We start from the raw sequence: 17,257 nt of genomic DNA, 5'->3' as shown, positions 1-17,257 counted from the left end.
TCAAGTTATTAATGTCACAATTTATTTAAGAAGTAGGGATGGTCTTCACGTGGCAGTCTATGATTGGGTAAAGATACCTACACTTTGCTACACTGAATTGGACCCACAGTTCATCTCTCCGTATGTTTTTCCTTTGCAGACAAACAAAAACCTCGCAGAAGCGAGAACGAAGAAGAAAGTGAAGAACAGTAGGCATTTGAAGGTTAAACGAAAAACCCCATCCTCGCCGACGGGAAATCGGAGCTTTTTCAACACCTCTTCGTTCCAATGGAGTCCCTCTCCAGGCCTCCTCAAAGAAGAAAGCACAGCTCCTCCAACACGGCCGCCTTTGCGTCTTTCTCCATGAAAAACCCATACGACGACGTAGTGTTCTCCGGGGGTGGTACCAAGGCGAGGCCTCTTGGAGCTCAAGAGTACTCTGAGATTTTCACTGGTTCGTCTTCGTCGATTCCCGTACTTGATCTTCCGGGTCTGGATGAAAGGGTCGTGTCGGGAGAATCTCGCAGTTCGAAGCTGGATTACTCCAACATTTTCGGAGGTTTAAGGGACGATGACGTGGCTCTTCCATATGAGGAGTTGTTTAATGGCGTGAAAAATCCCAAGCGCTCCGATGATGAACCAGGGTAAAATTTCCATTTTTCTATTTGTTCGATTTTGTACGAAGTTTTGGAACTGAAATTTTGTCTGAAATAAGGTTAGCATTTCACATTTATTGTTCTAGTATTAATATATTTTTGATCGTTTTGTTCAAAGGATACGATAGGTGATACATATCTTTAATTTTATCCGTGTTAAGGTTCTACTTTCCATGCTGTCGTTTGGTTTAGGAACTATCACATACTTTGAGAATCTCTCTCAAGCTTATTCGCTGTTTGACTAGAAACTATTAGTCTGTTAACAATAATGTTATTTAAGGAAATTTCTTTGTGCTTGATTTTTTTACCAGTCTTTGCTGGCTTGTTGATGTTGGCTTCTGTTTGTGCGGATGCAAATTTAAATCTTTTTCAAAGCATTGTTCAATTTTTTTCTTTTTCTAAGCATGATTATCATGAAGGAACCAGAATTTGAAGTTTGTACATGCCTGTGGTTATTTTTCGTATGCGAGTTATGTTGAACGAGGCACTTTAATTCCTATCGGTGGGAAAAACTTAGTTCAAACTTCCCAAAAAGTTGTGCTGTTTCCTGAAGTGAAGTTTTTTAGTTGATAGATTCCAAATCTAGTAAAAGTATATATATACTTGATAATGCTCGTTCAATAACACGTGGAGGCTATTCATTGAGTGTATTTCCTTCTCTTTAGGCAGTCGTTATATTGATGCCGTCATTTAACTGTTGGCTATGGAAGGAAGGTAGGCAAAATGACTATTTATAGCCTAGATTATGTACATTCATTACATTTGGAGTTTTCTATTATATGAAGGGCGACAGGATAGCCTTTGTTAAATGGTTATTCAATGCAGTTTATGCTTAACTTTTGTAGGTCTTTCAAGCTAGTCTTGATTTTGACGTAATAACCTCTTTTGTCCATTCTCATAATGGAAAGCTCGTAATAATGAAAAAATAACACCGAACACTTGAGTCCTGCACGTGGCTTGTGTCCTGAAAGTTACATGTTAATAGTTCTTGCTTTGCATTCCCAACTATTTTGTTTATAAACTATAAAGTGGATTAAGTTCTTGGAGTTGTCTTTATCTTATAAGAATCCGCTTCATTTAGCACCAATCTTATACTTGGTGCATGTCGAAGTTACGTGAATGCTTGCAAATTTGGCCTCGATTGATTTTAAGATAAATAAAAACAACATTTCCAGTTTCTCGAGGATTTTTTTCAATTTGGGTTTATTTCAATTATTAAAATTCTCTAGTGTTTGTGCTCATTAGTAATTTTGGTAAATATATTATTTAAAAAAATCTCTAGGGTGAGAAACAAGAGTCCGGATGAAGGAAAGGAGTCAGTTTTGGACTGTTTTTTCATAAACCTAAATCATGCTCATGTTGTGTCTTTCATACACAAAACACATGCCCATTTTGTTATTGTTTTTGTTTTATTACTTTATCTTCTTCTATTACGTATACATGCTACTGACCTGATGATTGGTGTAATTTGTTTGGGGGGCCATGCCTAAGTCCTTTACTGTATTTGCTACAGGATCCTAGCAAATGCGAGGTTGCCTGTGCAAGAACCAGAGTCTCTACATTCTTCAGGAAAGGCCAAAAGGTCCTCTGGGGAGTCAGCTGATCAATCTGTTGATGGAGTGAAGCAGCAGTTTAACTTGTCTTTCAATAATACAAATAAAATAAGTAACGATGTATCAAAGGGAAAATCTCACAGACCCCCACTCCACGCTGTTCCTGGATTTGCATATTTTATCGATGGAATCCAACAGACGCAAAGGAAGGAAGATGATAGGCGTGTCCCTTTGCTGAAACGTGAAGTTAGTCGCACCTGGAGTTTCAGTTCTGATGTTAAAGCAATTAAAGGTAGAGGTGGATCTAGTTCAGATAACTCCCACACACTGGACAAGTCATGTATTGTACCTCCACCTTCAAGCCAGCCGTGTAATCTGAGAGAACACAATGATTCGGAGGGATCAAGGATATCTAGTTTTCAAACCAAAGAAGATGCTTCTGGAAAGATAGGGACTGACTCTTTACCACCTTTGATTGAGGAGGAAATAGATGAGAGTTCAGTTGCTGGTGTATCTGCAGCTGCCTTGAAGAAAGCCATTGAGCAGGCTCAAGAAAGTATTAGAATTGCCAAAATGATAATGGAAAGGAAAAAGGAAAGTATTCCAGATGGTTCTAAACCAAGTCCTAAGGTTCACTCGAAAGTTGAGGATAACGAAGAAAATAGGAAGGACATTGAGACGAACAATTCTAAAGAGAAGAATGCTGCGAAAACTCATGAAAGATTAGATCCCATATTCCATGCATTCAAAGACCTAAATGGGAAAATTGATGCATTCCTTGGCCAAAGTGAGAAAATAAATGATCCTGGGAAGGCCGAGATGGAAAAGGTTAGAGTTAATATTGAAGCCGCTAAAGAGGGCAGTGGAGCATTCAATGGGGTGAGTAATAAATTTGATACGTCCTACAGTCAAAATGAGGCACTTTGTGATGCGGAAAAGGATGTAATGGAGGAGCTTGGGTACAATGTTGAAGCACATGAAGGGGCGAGAAATTCTCCTGGATTAGAGGCTGAAGCTGACAGTATGACCACAAACTCGGAATATTGTCAGGTGGTAGAAAATAATAACGTAGTTATGTTTAGGCATGATCTTACATCTTATCTTGAGGAGATGGGAACTGGCAAGGAAACATTGGAACAAAAAGAAATGTCTGTTCATTACACTGAGGGACCTGAAAAGGCTGCCGAACTAGCAAAAAGTGTCATTAGTACTTCCCAAAGGACACAAAAGCTGGATAATATTGACGAGGCTTCAGAACAGGTAGGGCTAGATGTTGATCTGTCAAAAGAATCTGAAACTATTTCTGAAATGGTGGAAAGGTCTCTGGATAATGAGAAGCAATGGAACAAGAAGATAATTGAAGAACGCGAGGAGGTGGTTAATGCAGAGCACTTGAAGTTACCTGATTTGAAGTTTGATAATTTGATAAATGATCTGCCAAATATGGATGAGAAAGAAGCAATGGAACAAGAAGAGATAAAGAAGAAATCTTTTGAAAGTAAAGAGCATCTGAATGATGAAGCCTTGGCGGAACCAATCCACAAGAGGGAGCCTGAAGCCTTCCCTGAAATAGAAGAGGTTGTAGAGAAGCTAAATACAGTTCGTGAATCAGAAATAGTTGAAGAGACACAAACCAAATTACATGGTGAAGGGGGGAAAAAGTTACGAGGTGCACTTGAACAAAATGAAATCGACGAGAGCCAGATGGAGACTTTTGAAGATGAAGTGGCTGAGGACCAAGCAATTGGAGGGAATTAATTATGCTGGATTTCAGAAGATTGAATCTTCTTGGGGAACCGAAGAAACAAATATTCTCGGAGGAGCAGAGACAGGTGAAGAAAATCAGGATAAACCTGTGTTTCAGGAGGCTGCTTGTGAAATAGATATTGAAGCAGTTGATTCAAAAAGTACTGAATCTAGCACCAGCTTTAGGGAGATTCATAATATTAATCCTTGCACCATCTCCAGTGAAACTCAGGAACCATGTGATATTGACCTCGATAACATAGTTGAAGAGAAGAGTAGCGTAGCTGGAGTTGCTGAAATCTTTTCTGCAATTGAGACAAGAAAGAAGGCGAAACAACCATTATTCCTGGAGGACAATGATATTCTCCAGATGGACAGCTTACATCGAAGTGCCTCTGAAGACAATTTTACCAGTAGCAATCTGCACTATGCCTTTGAAGGTCTTTCTTTTGATTGCAAAAATGAAAGTTTTGTTACAACGAACACCAATAATGAAGAAAAACTGTCTATGGACAAGGATATATCCGAAACTACTGATGGTATTCACAATACTGCTCAAGAAGCTGTTGATAAATTCAACGTGCAAAATTCACCTGAGGTCAATTATTCTGATTATAGAACAGCAGAATGTGACCTCACTGATGTGAGAATGGTCTCAGAACAAACTTCAGAGAGTGTCGGACGATCTGAATCAACATCCAGTCTTGAAAATATGGATGTCCTTTCTGTTAACGAATCTGAAATATGTGCAGAAAACACAAAGAGTGAAACCTCAGATGAGGAAGAAGTTAAGGATGATCTTAAAATTGCTTCTGAGAAAATAACTCATGTTCAAAGTGAAGGGGTATACTCGGAGGAACAATGTGAAGGGGAACACTTTAATTTACATGTTGAACCTGAAGAAACAGAGAAATCTACGGAAGATGAAAAAACAATAGAAACAGGTGAAATTTTGGAGAAGATTAATGAGAACAGTGAAACTTCTGACGTGGAACATAATTGTGCCAAAGAAAATGTGATGAATTTCGATAAAGAAGATCAGCAACAAAGAATTGAAGCCATCAAGAAGGGAAGAGCTCGGGAAAAAGATAGAATAGCTGCAGAAAGAGCCATGCGCGAAGCTCGTGAGAGGGCATTTGCTGAAACACAAGTAAGGGCAGAAAGGGCTGCTGTGGAGAGAGCAGCAGCTGAAGCTCGACAAAGGTTCATGGCAGAGGCGCAGGAGAAGCTGGAGAAGGCATCCACAGCGACAAAACTACCATCTGATAAGGTCTCCACAGAAGCCAAACTTCGGTCAGAACGCGCTGCAGTAGAAAGAGCCACTGCAGAGGCCCGTGAACGTGCTCTAGAGAAAGCAATGTCCTTGAAAACTTCCACAGAAGGAAGAGCGCATACTGACAAATCTACTGAGAAATCAAGAAATAATGGACTAAAGCATAGCTTTTCCTCCTCAGTGAGTATCTTTTATGTTTGTATTGGTTGCCACATAAAAACTTTAGTTAGTGTACCAGAAGAATAATTGTTTCAATTTTCCCACAGGACCTGGAGAAAGTTGATGGAACTAGTAATGAATCAGCAAAGAGAAGCAAAGCAAGATTAGAGAGGCATCAGAGGATAATGGAGAGAGCGGTATGAATCTTACTAGTTATGTTGGAATTTGGGAATATTATCACAAGAATCTAAACATGTTTTATGATATTTTATGCCGAAAATTTTTCCAGGCCAAAGCCCTTGCCGAGAAAAACATGCGTGATCTTCTTGCCCAGAAAGAACAGGCAGAGAGAAATGTAAAATATCTTCTTATATATTTGTTGTGGTGATGCAGAATAGATTTCTAGTTGTCCTGTTAATATCTTTATTTTACTACAGAGATTAGCAGAATCTCTTGATGCGGATATTAAGAGATGGGTCTCAGGAAAGGAGGGAAACCTGCGTGCCCTGCTCTCCACCCTGCAATACGTATGTGCAAACCACCTGTGCACCCCTGCCCTTTTTATCCCAAATGATTGTTAGTGATAATAGTTGAATTTTAGACTTCAAGAAGTATGTAACATGCTCAAATGCAATGCCATAGAGTCTGGGTAATCGTTTTCATTCATTTGCTACTATTCCAATTTGTTCGCTATTTAAAGGACTGATGATGTAAGTTATACAGCATGGAAACATCCTGAGAAGGATGATGCCCGAAACCCGTTATTCTTTTGTGATTTGTCGTTGCTCTTCACAGAGCACAGATCTTGTTTCCAACCTAATTAGCTATTTTATGTATTCATCTGCAGATCCTTGGGGCAAACAGTGGTTGGCAACCTATCTCCCTGACGGAGATCATAACAACCCCTGCTGTAAAGAAAGCTTACAGGAAGGCAACTCTATATGTACATCCTGACAAACTGCAGCAACGGGGAGCTAGCATTCAGCAAAAGTACATATGTGAAAAGGTTTTTGATCTTCTCAAGGTACATTGATTGTTACCCTTGAAATTATTAGGCTTGCAACTGTTGTAGGCTTCTGCCATCATCAATACTAGCGTGCAGTTCTTGCTAACATTACTGGGGTTTTATTGGCATGATAGTGACAAGAACATCATGTATATAGTCATAACTTAATGGCATGATGCTAGGTTGTGGAGTACGAAGTAAATAAGATTTAGCGACAGCTGTTCTTGGCTGTTGGCACGAAGCATATATTGATTTGATCAAGGAACGATTCTTTTTTAAATGGAAAGTGTTGGTCTGGTTCAGTGATTGAGCTACGTCGTATGTACAATTTGGTATCACGTTCTGTAGGCTTTCATTAGAAGTTCAAGTTTCGGAAATGGGAAAAAACAGCCATCAGCAGCGCAAGCGAAAACTAAGTGATTGATCATTGATGGCATGAAGTTATCAGTCTCCTTTTCCGTATCTATTATTTGTTGCATTTCATGTTTCTTGTTTCGCGACACACTTAACTCACATATGCCTTGTTTGTTGTGTATCAACATCAGGCTGCGTGGAGCAAGTTCAACTCAGAGGAGAGGTGAATGAAGATGCAGTAGCGATCCTCGGAACTTGTAGCCTTGTATTAACTTTACATTTATTCATTTGATTTGATTGATCTCTGTAGTACGAAACAGAAGAAAATAGTGATGGTTTCTTTTGGTGAATAACCTGGTGTTCTTATTCGTGCATGGATTTTATACTAGGGTCGCCCATACTTGGTCAGTTGAGCATGTTGATTTTTCACAACCCAATAAGAGAATAAGATGAGCTACATAATATAGTAAATGAGTGGTTGTCTATCAAAAACATTTACGAAATGAAAATTATTTGGAAGGTAGAAATAAATTGAAAATTTTTTACGTGTCAAATGGGAAAACTCGACCATACCTACATAGAAATTGATTTTTACACTTGGTGTAAAACCTTTAGTGTAGGGTCGAATTAACCGTATCAAATGTGTTTAACAAAAGCTTATAAACTCTACAATTTACACTGCCTCTAGTTTCTACTTGTGTTTTGTATTTTTTTACCAAAGACTCTACTTTCTACTTTCTACATGCATAACTGAAGCGTAAAGTCCAAATGGTTAAAGATGAGCCCTTGGTTACATAAACTGATCCATTTGGAACTGGATTGGGCAGGCAAATTTTGAGACCACTAGAATATAATATAATAATTGCCATGGATTAATCTTTTCTTTTCAATCACCGTCTCTCTATAGCCGTCGAAGAGACGAGAACATGGTTCTTTACCTGTCCAACGCTTTCCTCAGTAAAAACCTCTCCCCTTCTCCACTCTCCCTCAACGACAAAGTAGAATCCGAAAAACCCATCTTGTAAATAATCTTCCTTTTTCTGTATTTTTTGGTAGTTTCTTAATTTTTTTGGCTGCTTTGTGCAGGTGAAACGAGTTGTGGGCAGAGATGACATGCGGTGTAGCTGCAGGAAGAAGGATATACACCCGCAATTCCATGAAGATTCGAAGGTGTACTGTAATGGTGAACTCGTGATGACTACCGGTGGAACCAAGAAAGAATACGTGGTTGATGTGTGGTCTGGGAACCACCCCTTTTATCTGGGAAGCCGAGCGCAGCTTCTTGTTGATGCTGATCAGGTTGAAAAATTCCGCAAGAAATTTAGTGGGCTGTCGCAGATTATGGAGATTCCTGTGCTCAAGGGAGAGATTATTCTTCCTCCTAAGAAGAAGTCTGGAAAAGGAAAAAAGAAGTAGCCCCCATAGTTAGTTTGCTTTTGCGGTTGAATTTATCATGTTTTTATTTTGGATATGAAATGTGAATCTGGCGAATTGTTACAATGAATTGTTTGATTTTAATGAAATGTGAAGGGGTTTGGGTTTTTTGAATGTGACATTGGTTTTTGCTTGATTCTTTATTCGGTGGAATGGGTCTAAAAATAGAAAATTTGCTTCTTGGAGTGAGCTTATGGATGTGGACTGATCTAGGCTAAAGTTTATTGGATGTAGAGTTTCCTTCTGGTTCGTTCTTAAGCTGATTTATGGCCATTGGAGTTATTCGGCTGTAGTATAAAATCTAATAAGTTGCTTCGACTATTTGTCGTGCAGTGATATTGTGAAGAAGTTGAAATGTGCAGGATTTGGATGCTGTGACCTCGCAATTCTTGAAAGTCGAGAACTTTTATCTTGTCCGTACCTGTTTCTTTTATGTGTGTTCATAATTCACAAATTATGTTCAAAGTTAGATGATAAACATGCCGAGCATAACATCATCTACTTTAACTTTTGTAAATTTTTATTTTTGTCACTTTTTCCAGATGCATTAAGTTTATCCAACAAATGTCAAATCATGTTTCCATTGTCCTAAGTTATATTTTCTCAAGCGAGCTGATGTTGTTCTTCAGTTTGTAAGTGTGAGATTTTCCTTACACAAGATGTTATACGTAAATCTTGGCAACATGGAGACAGATGGAACCATGACTTGCGGTGAGGCTTCAAGAAGAGGACTTCCCGTTGCACGGCCAGCCAGCTTGTCTTGAAACTCTTGCTGGCAATGAAGATAATTTTTTGCAATTAAATTTGATCTTAGAGGACCACTCTCAATCTTGTGAAGATCGCCATCGATACTTCTTATGAAGAATTGTGGTGTTCCGCAACTCTTTCTGAAATTATCGTGAGAACCATTTGGAAAAACTAGTACGATGGGTACAAACCTACCACCCTTCAAAGGATGTGGGAGTTTTCTCACAAATTATTATTTCACAGTAATGGGATTCAATCATTTCATATCAACAATTAGCTACTGATTAAAAGAGACCATCCCTTTTGTCGAATGGAACTTTAAATAGGATGTCTTAGAACTCCTGGTAATCATGGTGAGAAATCTTTCAGGTCGAATCTCGATTCTAAAAGAAAGTAACTCCAAGATTATATATGTAAGTACAGAGGATGAAGCACCCTTTTTCGTCTGCAGACATTTATTTCATCATAGCATACAAGTACATACATGTCGCTCGTTGTTAAGTCAGTAGCATGGTTTAACAGTTAAAATAGCAGAAGCATGCAAATCCTGGGAACTGTGCGTGACAAGCGCCATGAAGTGCATGCTCCCAATTCCTGCACTGCCTATTACAGTTGTTGGAGCTCCCGCAGAATCCCGACCATGTTTTGCTACGCCTTTCGCAAGTTCTTGAATCCACCACTGCCGATTCTGCATCAAAAGAGAAACAAGGTAACTGGTAGAGAGGAGAGGTAAGATTTGTAATTCGCTGAAAAATGAAAATAGCCACAAATATATAATTAAAATTTAGCAAATATAGGTCTCTCCTCTATGCTTCTGAAAAACACAGTGCTTACTATTCAGGAGTATGACGAACAAGAGAAGGAAAAAGAGGACTGCGACAGTGGAATGTCGACGGAGAAGTGATGCAGCCATTTCTTGTTTCTTTTGAAGCTCAAGAAAGAGCAGGGCTTGTGGTGCATGAAGAAGTGTTTTAGAACCTCAAATATAGAGTGAATTTATGCGAGCAAAAGAAACATGAAATTTGTTTCCTTATCACAAATATTGACGATAAACACCAATTCCCATCGCAAATTTCGATGTGTTTGGAATGGATAAATTCAAACCACGTTCGTCATAAAATTTTGGCACTATGTACTCTAGTTCAACAATTTCCAGCAATTTTGTTTTAGATGTGTGCCGGATAATTCTACATTACGTCGAGCCCAACAATTCGTGTATGTGAATATTTGATTAGCTCTTCACATTGTGGATTACGGAAACATACTCTTCCTCTTTCAACGTAATAATTTGGTATATCTAATATTTATTGTCCAAAAATATCCTTAGTTAATTTGGTCTGACCGTTTTGGTACGCTGAATGTTTTGAAATTTTCATTATTGTTGATTATGTATTATGTCAATTGCTTGTCGACAAAAATTATTTATGTATATGTACATATAAGTACTCATAATTAATAAAGTATTTCTTGTAAAATCTCATAATATATACGGTTTATGCCAAAATGTGTATTCTCCATATTCCTTGAAATCTGAAAATATTAATAAAATTGGTTTTGATTGTATCAATTATCTTATACAACTTATCATATATCCATACGAGCTATTCATATTAATGCAACAAATAGACGATAATACATACTGGCCTGTGTTATCAAAGTTTTCACCTAAATATTACCTAAAAACCTAGTAACATTAATTGTTGCAGAAGATTAGAAACTGGAATAAAGGTAAATGGATGCTGCTGTAGAAGAAAGAATCAAACTATTTATATCTACAATTTGAATAGATTTCTGTTCAAATATGACAAGTTTTCAACTCCAACAAACAAAACTTTCAGACATTAGAAAGAAGTCATCACAAGTTAACCATAGTGGAGCATTATAGCCCATCTTCTTCGAGGAATCATCTCAGACCAATGAAATGGGCAACAAGAACTCGCATTTTAGATCACATATCGTCCCTCGCTCAGCTAGCATAATTGCACAACCACAATTTAGAAAACATTTTTCCATATCATTCACTTAGTTTGCAACCGCGTATGTAAGGATGGTCGAGTTTTATATACCTTGTCCAATATGATTTATATCTAGTCATCGCCAATTCTAGCCACGGTTTCATGTTCCCGTTATAATGTACAACAGCTGCATTCTCGATATCTGACCGGTCAATGCTTGGATTGTAACCTAAACCGAGCACATGCCAAGACTTTTCAAGTGGATGTGTAAGCCCATAAAAAGTAATCAGACCGGGAGGCAGCGTCCCAAGCTTCCATAGTAACCTATCTTCGTTCAAGTTCTGCCATTTGTGGTATATACCCGTTATATCCTTCCTCTTCCACTCTTTGAGATCAAAAACGTTCATTCCATAAGCCCACCCACAAGAATTTGGATCAAAGTGTTTAGAGATGAGAGGGTTTGAAAAGTTCAGATATTTATCGAACCGGTGAAAGCTCTCACCACAGGTTTCCACTGCACCATTCACTTTGCCCTGGAGATCTACATCCCATAATCTAGTCAAGTCTTTCCGAACAACAATATCATCATCGAGAAAAAGGATTTTATCCAACTTGGGGTAAATCTGTGGGAGATAAAACCTGAGGTGGTTAAGCATAGAAAGATACTTTGGGTTTCTGTACTTAAGGTTAGAACCTCCAGCAGAGTGAGCTGCCTTGAAGTAGAATTCTTTCATACCAACAGATTCCAATTGACGTAGAACAGGACAATAGGATGAGTTGAGCCACTTGAATTCATCAACATTTTCAACGTGTATGGTAGCTTTACTAGGAGGGTTCAGAAGAAACCACATACTCATTGCTCCAAAGTTCAGCTTATCAGAAACAACATGAAAAACATGTTTTGCAGGATCCTGAAACTCATACAAGCACCAGGAGGCAGCGTTCAGCAATCAAAACCATGGTCATGAATGTGCATAAGCAGACACATATATAAAGGTACGAGTGTGTATGCCTCTATGAATATATGATGGTAATACAAATATCTCAGCAGCAGGGAAAGAAGTTTAACGTCATTGGGAGGAGGGACAAAACTATAATTTTGTTTATGTATATAATAATATATAAAAGAATATATAAGTTCGTAAGGGACAAGCCAGCCCCTTTTTCTCTGCTACCAACTGATACAAATTGATATTTGTAGGTATATGTCCGTATAATAAGTCATATTCCAGGGATAAAAAGTACGAACTATGACATGGACACCTTGTGTCCATGGTGTATATATCACATCAAAGCATCATAAAGAGGGTAAATTTGACATAGAAAAATATACAAAATCATAAATCTGGCAAATGAACAACAGAAGTTGGAGATATATCCTAGAAGAGATACGTTGGAGTAGAAAAATGGTAGTATCATAGAATCAATGAAGTAAATGATTACATATTTAGAACTTATCCACATCAATTATTTTCGGTTGAGAAAGAAGGTATGAAACAAGAAAGTGTAACATTGAATTGTGTTACCATGATTGAATTAAAGGAAAACAGCAGGAGAAAAAAGGTTCACACCTTAGCATTCATAATGGTGGAGTTCACAACTACTGAAGCAGCAAGAACATTATCCGAAAAGAGGGCATAGTGGTAGAGATTTGGATCTTCCAGATTTTCACTTTGGGGAAACTTCCTTTTCTCTGGTGGAAGGAGGTGGTAATCTATTGTCAGGCGCAACGATAAACAGTGAAGTCCATTTGGAATTGTCTTAGCAGCAAGCTGGCTAAGGAAGTCGCTTTGTCTCTTAAGACTGTGGACTTGCTCATCTGCAGAATGGAGCATGGCTCTTAGCTTCCCAGTTACTAACTTGCAGTCATACAATTGCTCCCTAGCTTTGGACAACACTTGGCCCATTGCTTTCATTTTTTCAAGTGCACTGTAAAATGAATTGTACAAGCGCAAAAGATTAAACTAAGGATACACATAGATTAACGACACACCATCCTTTACCTTTGCTGCAAATCAATATCAGTAGTTGCCTCTCCTAAGGAACGTTGGCTTTCCTTAAGTCGGGTCTGTAGCTCATGTGCCAAGTCAAGCTTGTCTTTCATCCTTGCAAGACTTACATAAACTGTTGCCATTATCATTTGATCCCGCATCAAGCGTACAACTGAATCAGAATTTTCATTTTCATATTCTTTCCTCCATACACTATATTTTCCTAACACTGCCGAATCAACCGACTTAGATCGTTCAATTGCTGCATTTTCAAGCTTTACAGTCACTTCATAATCTTGATTCAACAAATCAGCAGCTCGTTTTTCACGCCTTTTTTCTCTCAATTGCTGCAGTGTGAATATATGAAAATAAAACAAAATAACACGAGCAAAGTCACAGAATATTGTAGGACACAGATTAATTCGTAACCAGAAAAAGATTTTCATTAGAACAAGCAGAAGTAAAAGTAATATTGTTATATTATATAATCTTGTTGCTTACTCTTCGGGCCAGTATAGCAGCTGTCTCGAAAACCCTAGAATTATTAGCTGCACAAAACAAATTAACTTTCTAACTATTTCATACAGCATATCACTAAAACAACTAATGCATCCATAGAATTTCTGGAAAGATATTACTATTTGCAGAAAATTCCCGCTTACCTCCAGACTTTTGCTGTTGTATTTCTGAAGCTACTTCAATGGACTTAAAATCACACAAATTAACCCAAAAGAAAGAGTGACTTAGCATTTTCATAAAATACAAGATATGTACCGCAACAGAAGGTAAAGCAATTAGAGCCATATAATCATCCTACCTCTACAGAAGTGGAATAATTCTGTCTCGTAATTTCTTGCCATGATGTAGACAAATTGTTCTTTCTAAAGAAATCAACACTTAAAGGCCCCAAATCATCTGTGCTAGCTTTAATGACATCAATTACCTACGTGTTCAAATTATTGTAGGTTACAGATAACAATACCTGAAAAAGCACATTTCTTAACATTTCAGAAGGTGTAGTTAAAAACTTGCCTCTTTTGACAATAATGACTTAAGATGTTGCAATGCCAGTCTCACTCTCCAGTTTAGTTCCTATAGCAAGAAGCACTTTTCATTAATCTAGAGAATACATTTAACACTACAATTCAATTGAAGCATAAGCCAAAGAGGGACACCTGTCCATGAGAACCGATAGAAAAATCATTTTGATCTGCAAAAAATAGACAAATCAGTTTCATCCAACTGTAAAACAGGAAGAATAAATACGAATCAATTAGCCTGCCATAAAGGGCGTAGAAGCATCAACAAACACAAAGCGATCGGATACATCAAAATAAATCCAACTGACTCATAGCACTTAAACTGGGGTGGAGATCAAATCAATTAGCCCGCAAGTGTTGTTTGAAAGGCCTTTTCTACCAGGACAATGAAATCACATAAGACTTTGCCAATACCATATATTCAGTAAACTGAATGTTTAGCAGCCCATAAGGTGAAGCCAGGTCTTTCTTTTTAGATGTGGAGAAAAATAAGAATTAAAAACCCTAGGGTGTAAATTAAAACCCTGGTTTTGTTTCTTTTCTGAAAAAATTTATCTTCACAAGCTTTTTGTTAAATGATTATATTTTATTAGTTTATTATCTCAGAGTCCTGATATTATTTTTTTAATGATTAAAATTTAAAAGAATAAATTTAAGTTCAACACGGTAATCTTAAACAGGATCATAGGGAAGCGGAGTTTTGTTCCAGCTCAACCTTCTATTAGACTACAAGTGACAGCTTCACAAAGTGTACAATCCTAGATTGGCCTAATCAGTCACATGAACAGTAAACTGAACAAAGCAATGCCGCCTCTCAACCCTGTCTTTTCCAGACGCTAACTAACAGAATCTACCCCAGCAACTTTTTCAAATTTTCCTCGCCAAATTCAACTCACTAAAGAGCAAGATGGCCCAACTTTTCACTCCGAGGTTAGCTAGAATATCGATAAGACTGTTCACCAGGAATTTTCTAAACAGCACATCTAAGGGGGATTCATTCCGTACTTATTTATCACTCGTTCCTGAACCAAAGTCCGGTTTCTTGAATGCATTTACGCAGTAAAACTTATTGTATAAAGATCAAGAAAAGCTTGATCACTGATTCACTATCCGTATTTTCTCTACCCATTTTCAGTAACTAATTCACGCAGAAGTTCAATTATTGAGGAAGAAACAAGACTAACAAACAAAATTTCACGTGACTTTCATCAAATTACATAATTTTAGACTAATTATTGCTGATCCCCACCCAAACCCGCACGCCTTAACACCCAATTAAAATAAAACCACAATAGCGAAAGACTGGTAGTTCAACGAAAACTGACCAGTCGAGGAAGGCGGTAAAGAGGTCACGACCTACGACAAGAACAGAGAAAACGAGGAGTAAGATGAAAATAACGAAAGCAACGGGGCAGCGAGATCCAGTACTCCTACTCCTTTGGATTCCCGCACCAGATAACCCCCTTTTAGTAGCCATGCCCTGTCATAAACCTTCAAGATTCAAACCATAGCGCACATTCAGAAACTTGGAAGCAATGCACTGTGAAATTGGTAATGCCAACAAAAATTTGTGTGCCACAGAGAAAATTCGGATGATTGATCGGGCTTGTTGAAGGATTTGTTAATTACTGCGTGTGAATAGATTGATAAGGATCGCTAAAGTTTCAACAACTCGAAAATTTCTAACGGACCTCCGATTGTTGTATATTTCGTTTCATAGTAATGACTATTGTGACTTGATCTTTTTTTTCCCATTTGCATATACAAATATATTGTTACAATTCTCAAATTCAAAAATTATTTATTTTTTATTATCTATACTTCTATACTATCTATATAATATTATTAAATTTGAGACATTTATAGTCACTGAACTTTCGGTGTCATGGTCTGTTTTGATAATTATATATATTAATAAAATGTTAAAATTTTAATACAAGTTACACATAGCTAAGCGGATAGAGTCTTTATTTCCTAAACATTAAATTGAAGATTCAATTCCTATCTAGATGTTTTTTTTTTTTTAATTCATATAACAAAATTAGAGTGTACTTTATCAATATTTCTAAATATAAACTAAACGAATTATAAAAAAATATTGTATAAAATATACAATGTGTGCGTCGGTACACTGTGTTTACTAAAGGTGATAGCTTTGTTTGTTTAAATGTTGTTAAATCAGAAATTATGATCAAAGTTAATTAACTTGTAATAAATATATTTTATAGTATCGTCGGTTTTAAGCTAAATGTTTTTCAAATAATAACGATCATATAGAAGAACGTGAAAGTGAAAATAAAAAAAAATATATTGCTTTTATATTGTAGATAAACTCGAATTTTTTTAAAATATTAATTATTTGGTTTTTAACTGTCGTGATAAAGGAAAAGAAAGCGGATGGATAGTGCTTTAAAAAGTTGTGGATAGTAATGCGGGCATATCCATCAAATCCAAACGGGGCTCTTGAAATATTTTCTATGCGTAAGATTTCATTTTCCATGCAAATTATAATATTGTTCTTTAACAAAGGTGGGCCAATATTAGGGATCTCAAGTGGCTCCGGATTTTACCCAGACCCGCAGTGGACCCGTGTGTATGGGGTGAGTTTAGGCATAGTAAATGGGTCATGGAACGGGTCCCGGGTCCAATTTTTCAAACCCGTCCGGATATGGGGTGGGTCATGGGTCTTATAATACCCGCCCCATATATGTGGATATAAATATTCTAGGGTTTTAATTTTATTAATTTTCATTTTTTTAGCAGCTCACCTCAACCATAACGATCTTAGCTATTCCTATGTCAACTGTTGCATTTGAATCTGCTTTTAGCAATAGTCGAAGAATAGTTGATCATCATCTTAGTAGACTTAATCCAACAACTTTGGAGACATTAATGTGCTCGCAAAGATGGTTGTGAGGTGAGGTGAAAGGTAAATAAATCACAGTTTTATTTTGTTATTGTACCTTCATTTTAATTTTTTTACTGTATTTTCTCTCTTTAAATTAAGTTTTTTACAATTTGAAATTACACTTTTATTTTTTCAATGTACTTTCTCTATTTAATTTTGTAGTTAATTCTTCAAGTAGTTTACCAACTTGTCCCACCATTCTTGATGAAGAGAAAAATGATCCCGAAGAATGTATCTGAAATATTGCCTACTCGCTGATTTTATATTGATCTGTTTAAATTATGTTATGACTTATTTTTGGGGATGTCAAGATTTTTTTGGATAGCTAGTAACTCTTTTTTTATGTAAGTCTTTATGTCGTGAAAATACTTTGTTTGTTATTATTAAGTGTGATCGAAAACATGAATTAATTTTCCAAAATGTTGTATTTAGAGGCTTGTCTGTTTCATAATTAAA

The 17,257-nt window shown here is 37.0% G+C and overlaps 4 protein-coding genes across 4 annotated transcripts; 2 read left to right on the top strand and 2 right to left on the bottom strand.

Annotated features, from left to right (window-relative positions):
• The first annotated feature begins 101 nt into the window (after window positions 1–101).
• LOC142554175 (uncharacterized) lies at window positions 102–7,134 on the top strand. Its single transcript, XM_075664849.1, is given in 8 exon segments — window positions 102–623; window positions 2,149–3,847; window positions 3,849–5,387; window positions 5,474–5,563; window positions 5,656–5,721; window positions 5,804–5,893; window positions 6,214–6,390; window positions 6,918–7,134. Coding segments are annotated over 8 exon segments (4,053 nt in total). The 5' UTR covers window positions 102–267; the 3' UTR covers window positions 6,954–7,134.
• A 433-nt stretch (window positions 7,135–7,567) lies between these two features.
• Window positions 7,568–8,268, top strand: LOC142554157 (large ribosomal subunit protein bL31c-like). The gene is made up of 2 exons (XM_075664827.1): window positions 7,568–7,724; window positions 7,813–8,268. The coding sequence occupies exons 1-2, from the start codon at window positions 7,653–7,655 to the stop codon at window positions 8,140–8,142; spliced, it is 402 nt and encodes a 133-aa protein (XP_075520942.1). The 5' UTR covers window positions 7,568–7,652; the 3' UTR covers window positions 8,143–8,268.
• A 228-nt stretch (window positions 8,269–8,496) lies between these two features.
• Window positions 8,497–10,166, bottom strand: LOC142554167 (defensin-like protein 19). The gene is made up of 2 exons (XM_075664837.1): window positions 9,742–10,166; window positions 8,497–9,595 (listed from the first exon to the last, which is right to left on the bottom strand). Exons 1-2 carry the CDS (start codon window positions 9,818–9,820, stop codon window positions 9,423–9,425), a joined length of 252 nt encoding a protein of 83 aa, XP_075520952.1. The 5' UTR covers window positions 9,821–10,166; the 3' UTR covers window positions 8,497–9,422.
• A 464-nt stretch (window positions 10,167–10,630) lies between these two features.
• LOC142554151 (polygalacturonate 4-alpha-galacturonosyltransferase-like) lies at window positions 10,631–14,464 on the bottom strand. The gene is made up of 8 exons (XM_075664816.1): window positions 14,029–14,464; window positions 13,886–13,945; window positions 13,671–13,796; window positions 13,516–13,558; window positions 13,355–13,401; window positions 12,866–13,200; window positions 12,434–12,791; window positions 10,631–11,773 (listed from the first exon to the last, which is right to left on the bottom strand). Exons 1-8 carry the CDS (start codon window positions 14,089–14,091, stop codon window positions 10,922–10,924), a joined length of 1,884 nt encoding a protein of 627 aa, XP_075520931.1. The 5' UTR covers window positions 14,092–14,464; the 3' UTR covers window positions 10,631–10,921.
• Between the last annotated feature and the right edge of the window lie 2,793 nt (window positions 14,465–17,257).

Source organism: Primulina tabacum, chromosome 1 (genome assembly GCF_025594145.1).
Source record: "Primulina tabacum isolate GXHZ01 chromosome 1, ASM2559414v2, whole genome shotgun sequence".
Taxonomy (NCBI): domain Eukaryota; kingdom Viridiplantae; phylum Streptophyta; class Magnoliopsida; order Lamiales; family Gesneriaceae; genus Primulina; species Primulina tabacum.
The sequence above is the reverse complement of the archived record's forward strand: the minus strand, read 5'-3'. Positions and strand labels throughout refer to the sequence as shown.

Excerpts from the sequence above, each read along its gene's own strand:
- LOC142554157 (XM_075664827.1), top strand. The coding sequence starts at position 7,653 with ATGGTTCTTTACCTGTCCAACGCTTTCCTCAGTAAAAACCTCTCCCCT. Across the intron at positions 7,725-7,812 it reads CACTCTCCCTCAACGACAAA|GTGAAACGAGTTGTGGGCAG; the intron begins GTAGAATCCGAA and ends TGCTTTGTGCAG.
- LOC142554167 (XM_075664837.1), bottom strand. The coding sequence starts at position 9,820 with ATGGCTGCATCACTTCTCCGTCGACATTCCACTGTCGCAGTCCTCTTT. Across the intron at positions 9,596-9,741 it reads GTTCGTCATACTCCTGAATA|AATCGGCAGTGGTGGATTCA; the intron begins GTAAGCACTGTG and ends CTTTTGATGCAG.
- LOC142554151 (XM_075664816.1), bottom strand. The coding sequence starts at position 14,091 with ATGAAACTGATTTGTCTATTTTTTGCAGATCAAAATGATTTTTCTATC. Across the intron at positions 13,797-13,885 it reads AGTCATTATTGTCAAAAGAG|GTAATTGATGTCATTAAAGC; the intron begins GCAAGTTTTTAA and ends TTGAACACGTAG. Across the intron at positions 12,792-12,865 it reads GATATTGATTTGCAGCAAAG|TGCACTTGAAAAAATGAAAG; the intron begins GTAAAGGATGGT and ends TTCATTTTACAG.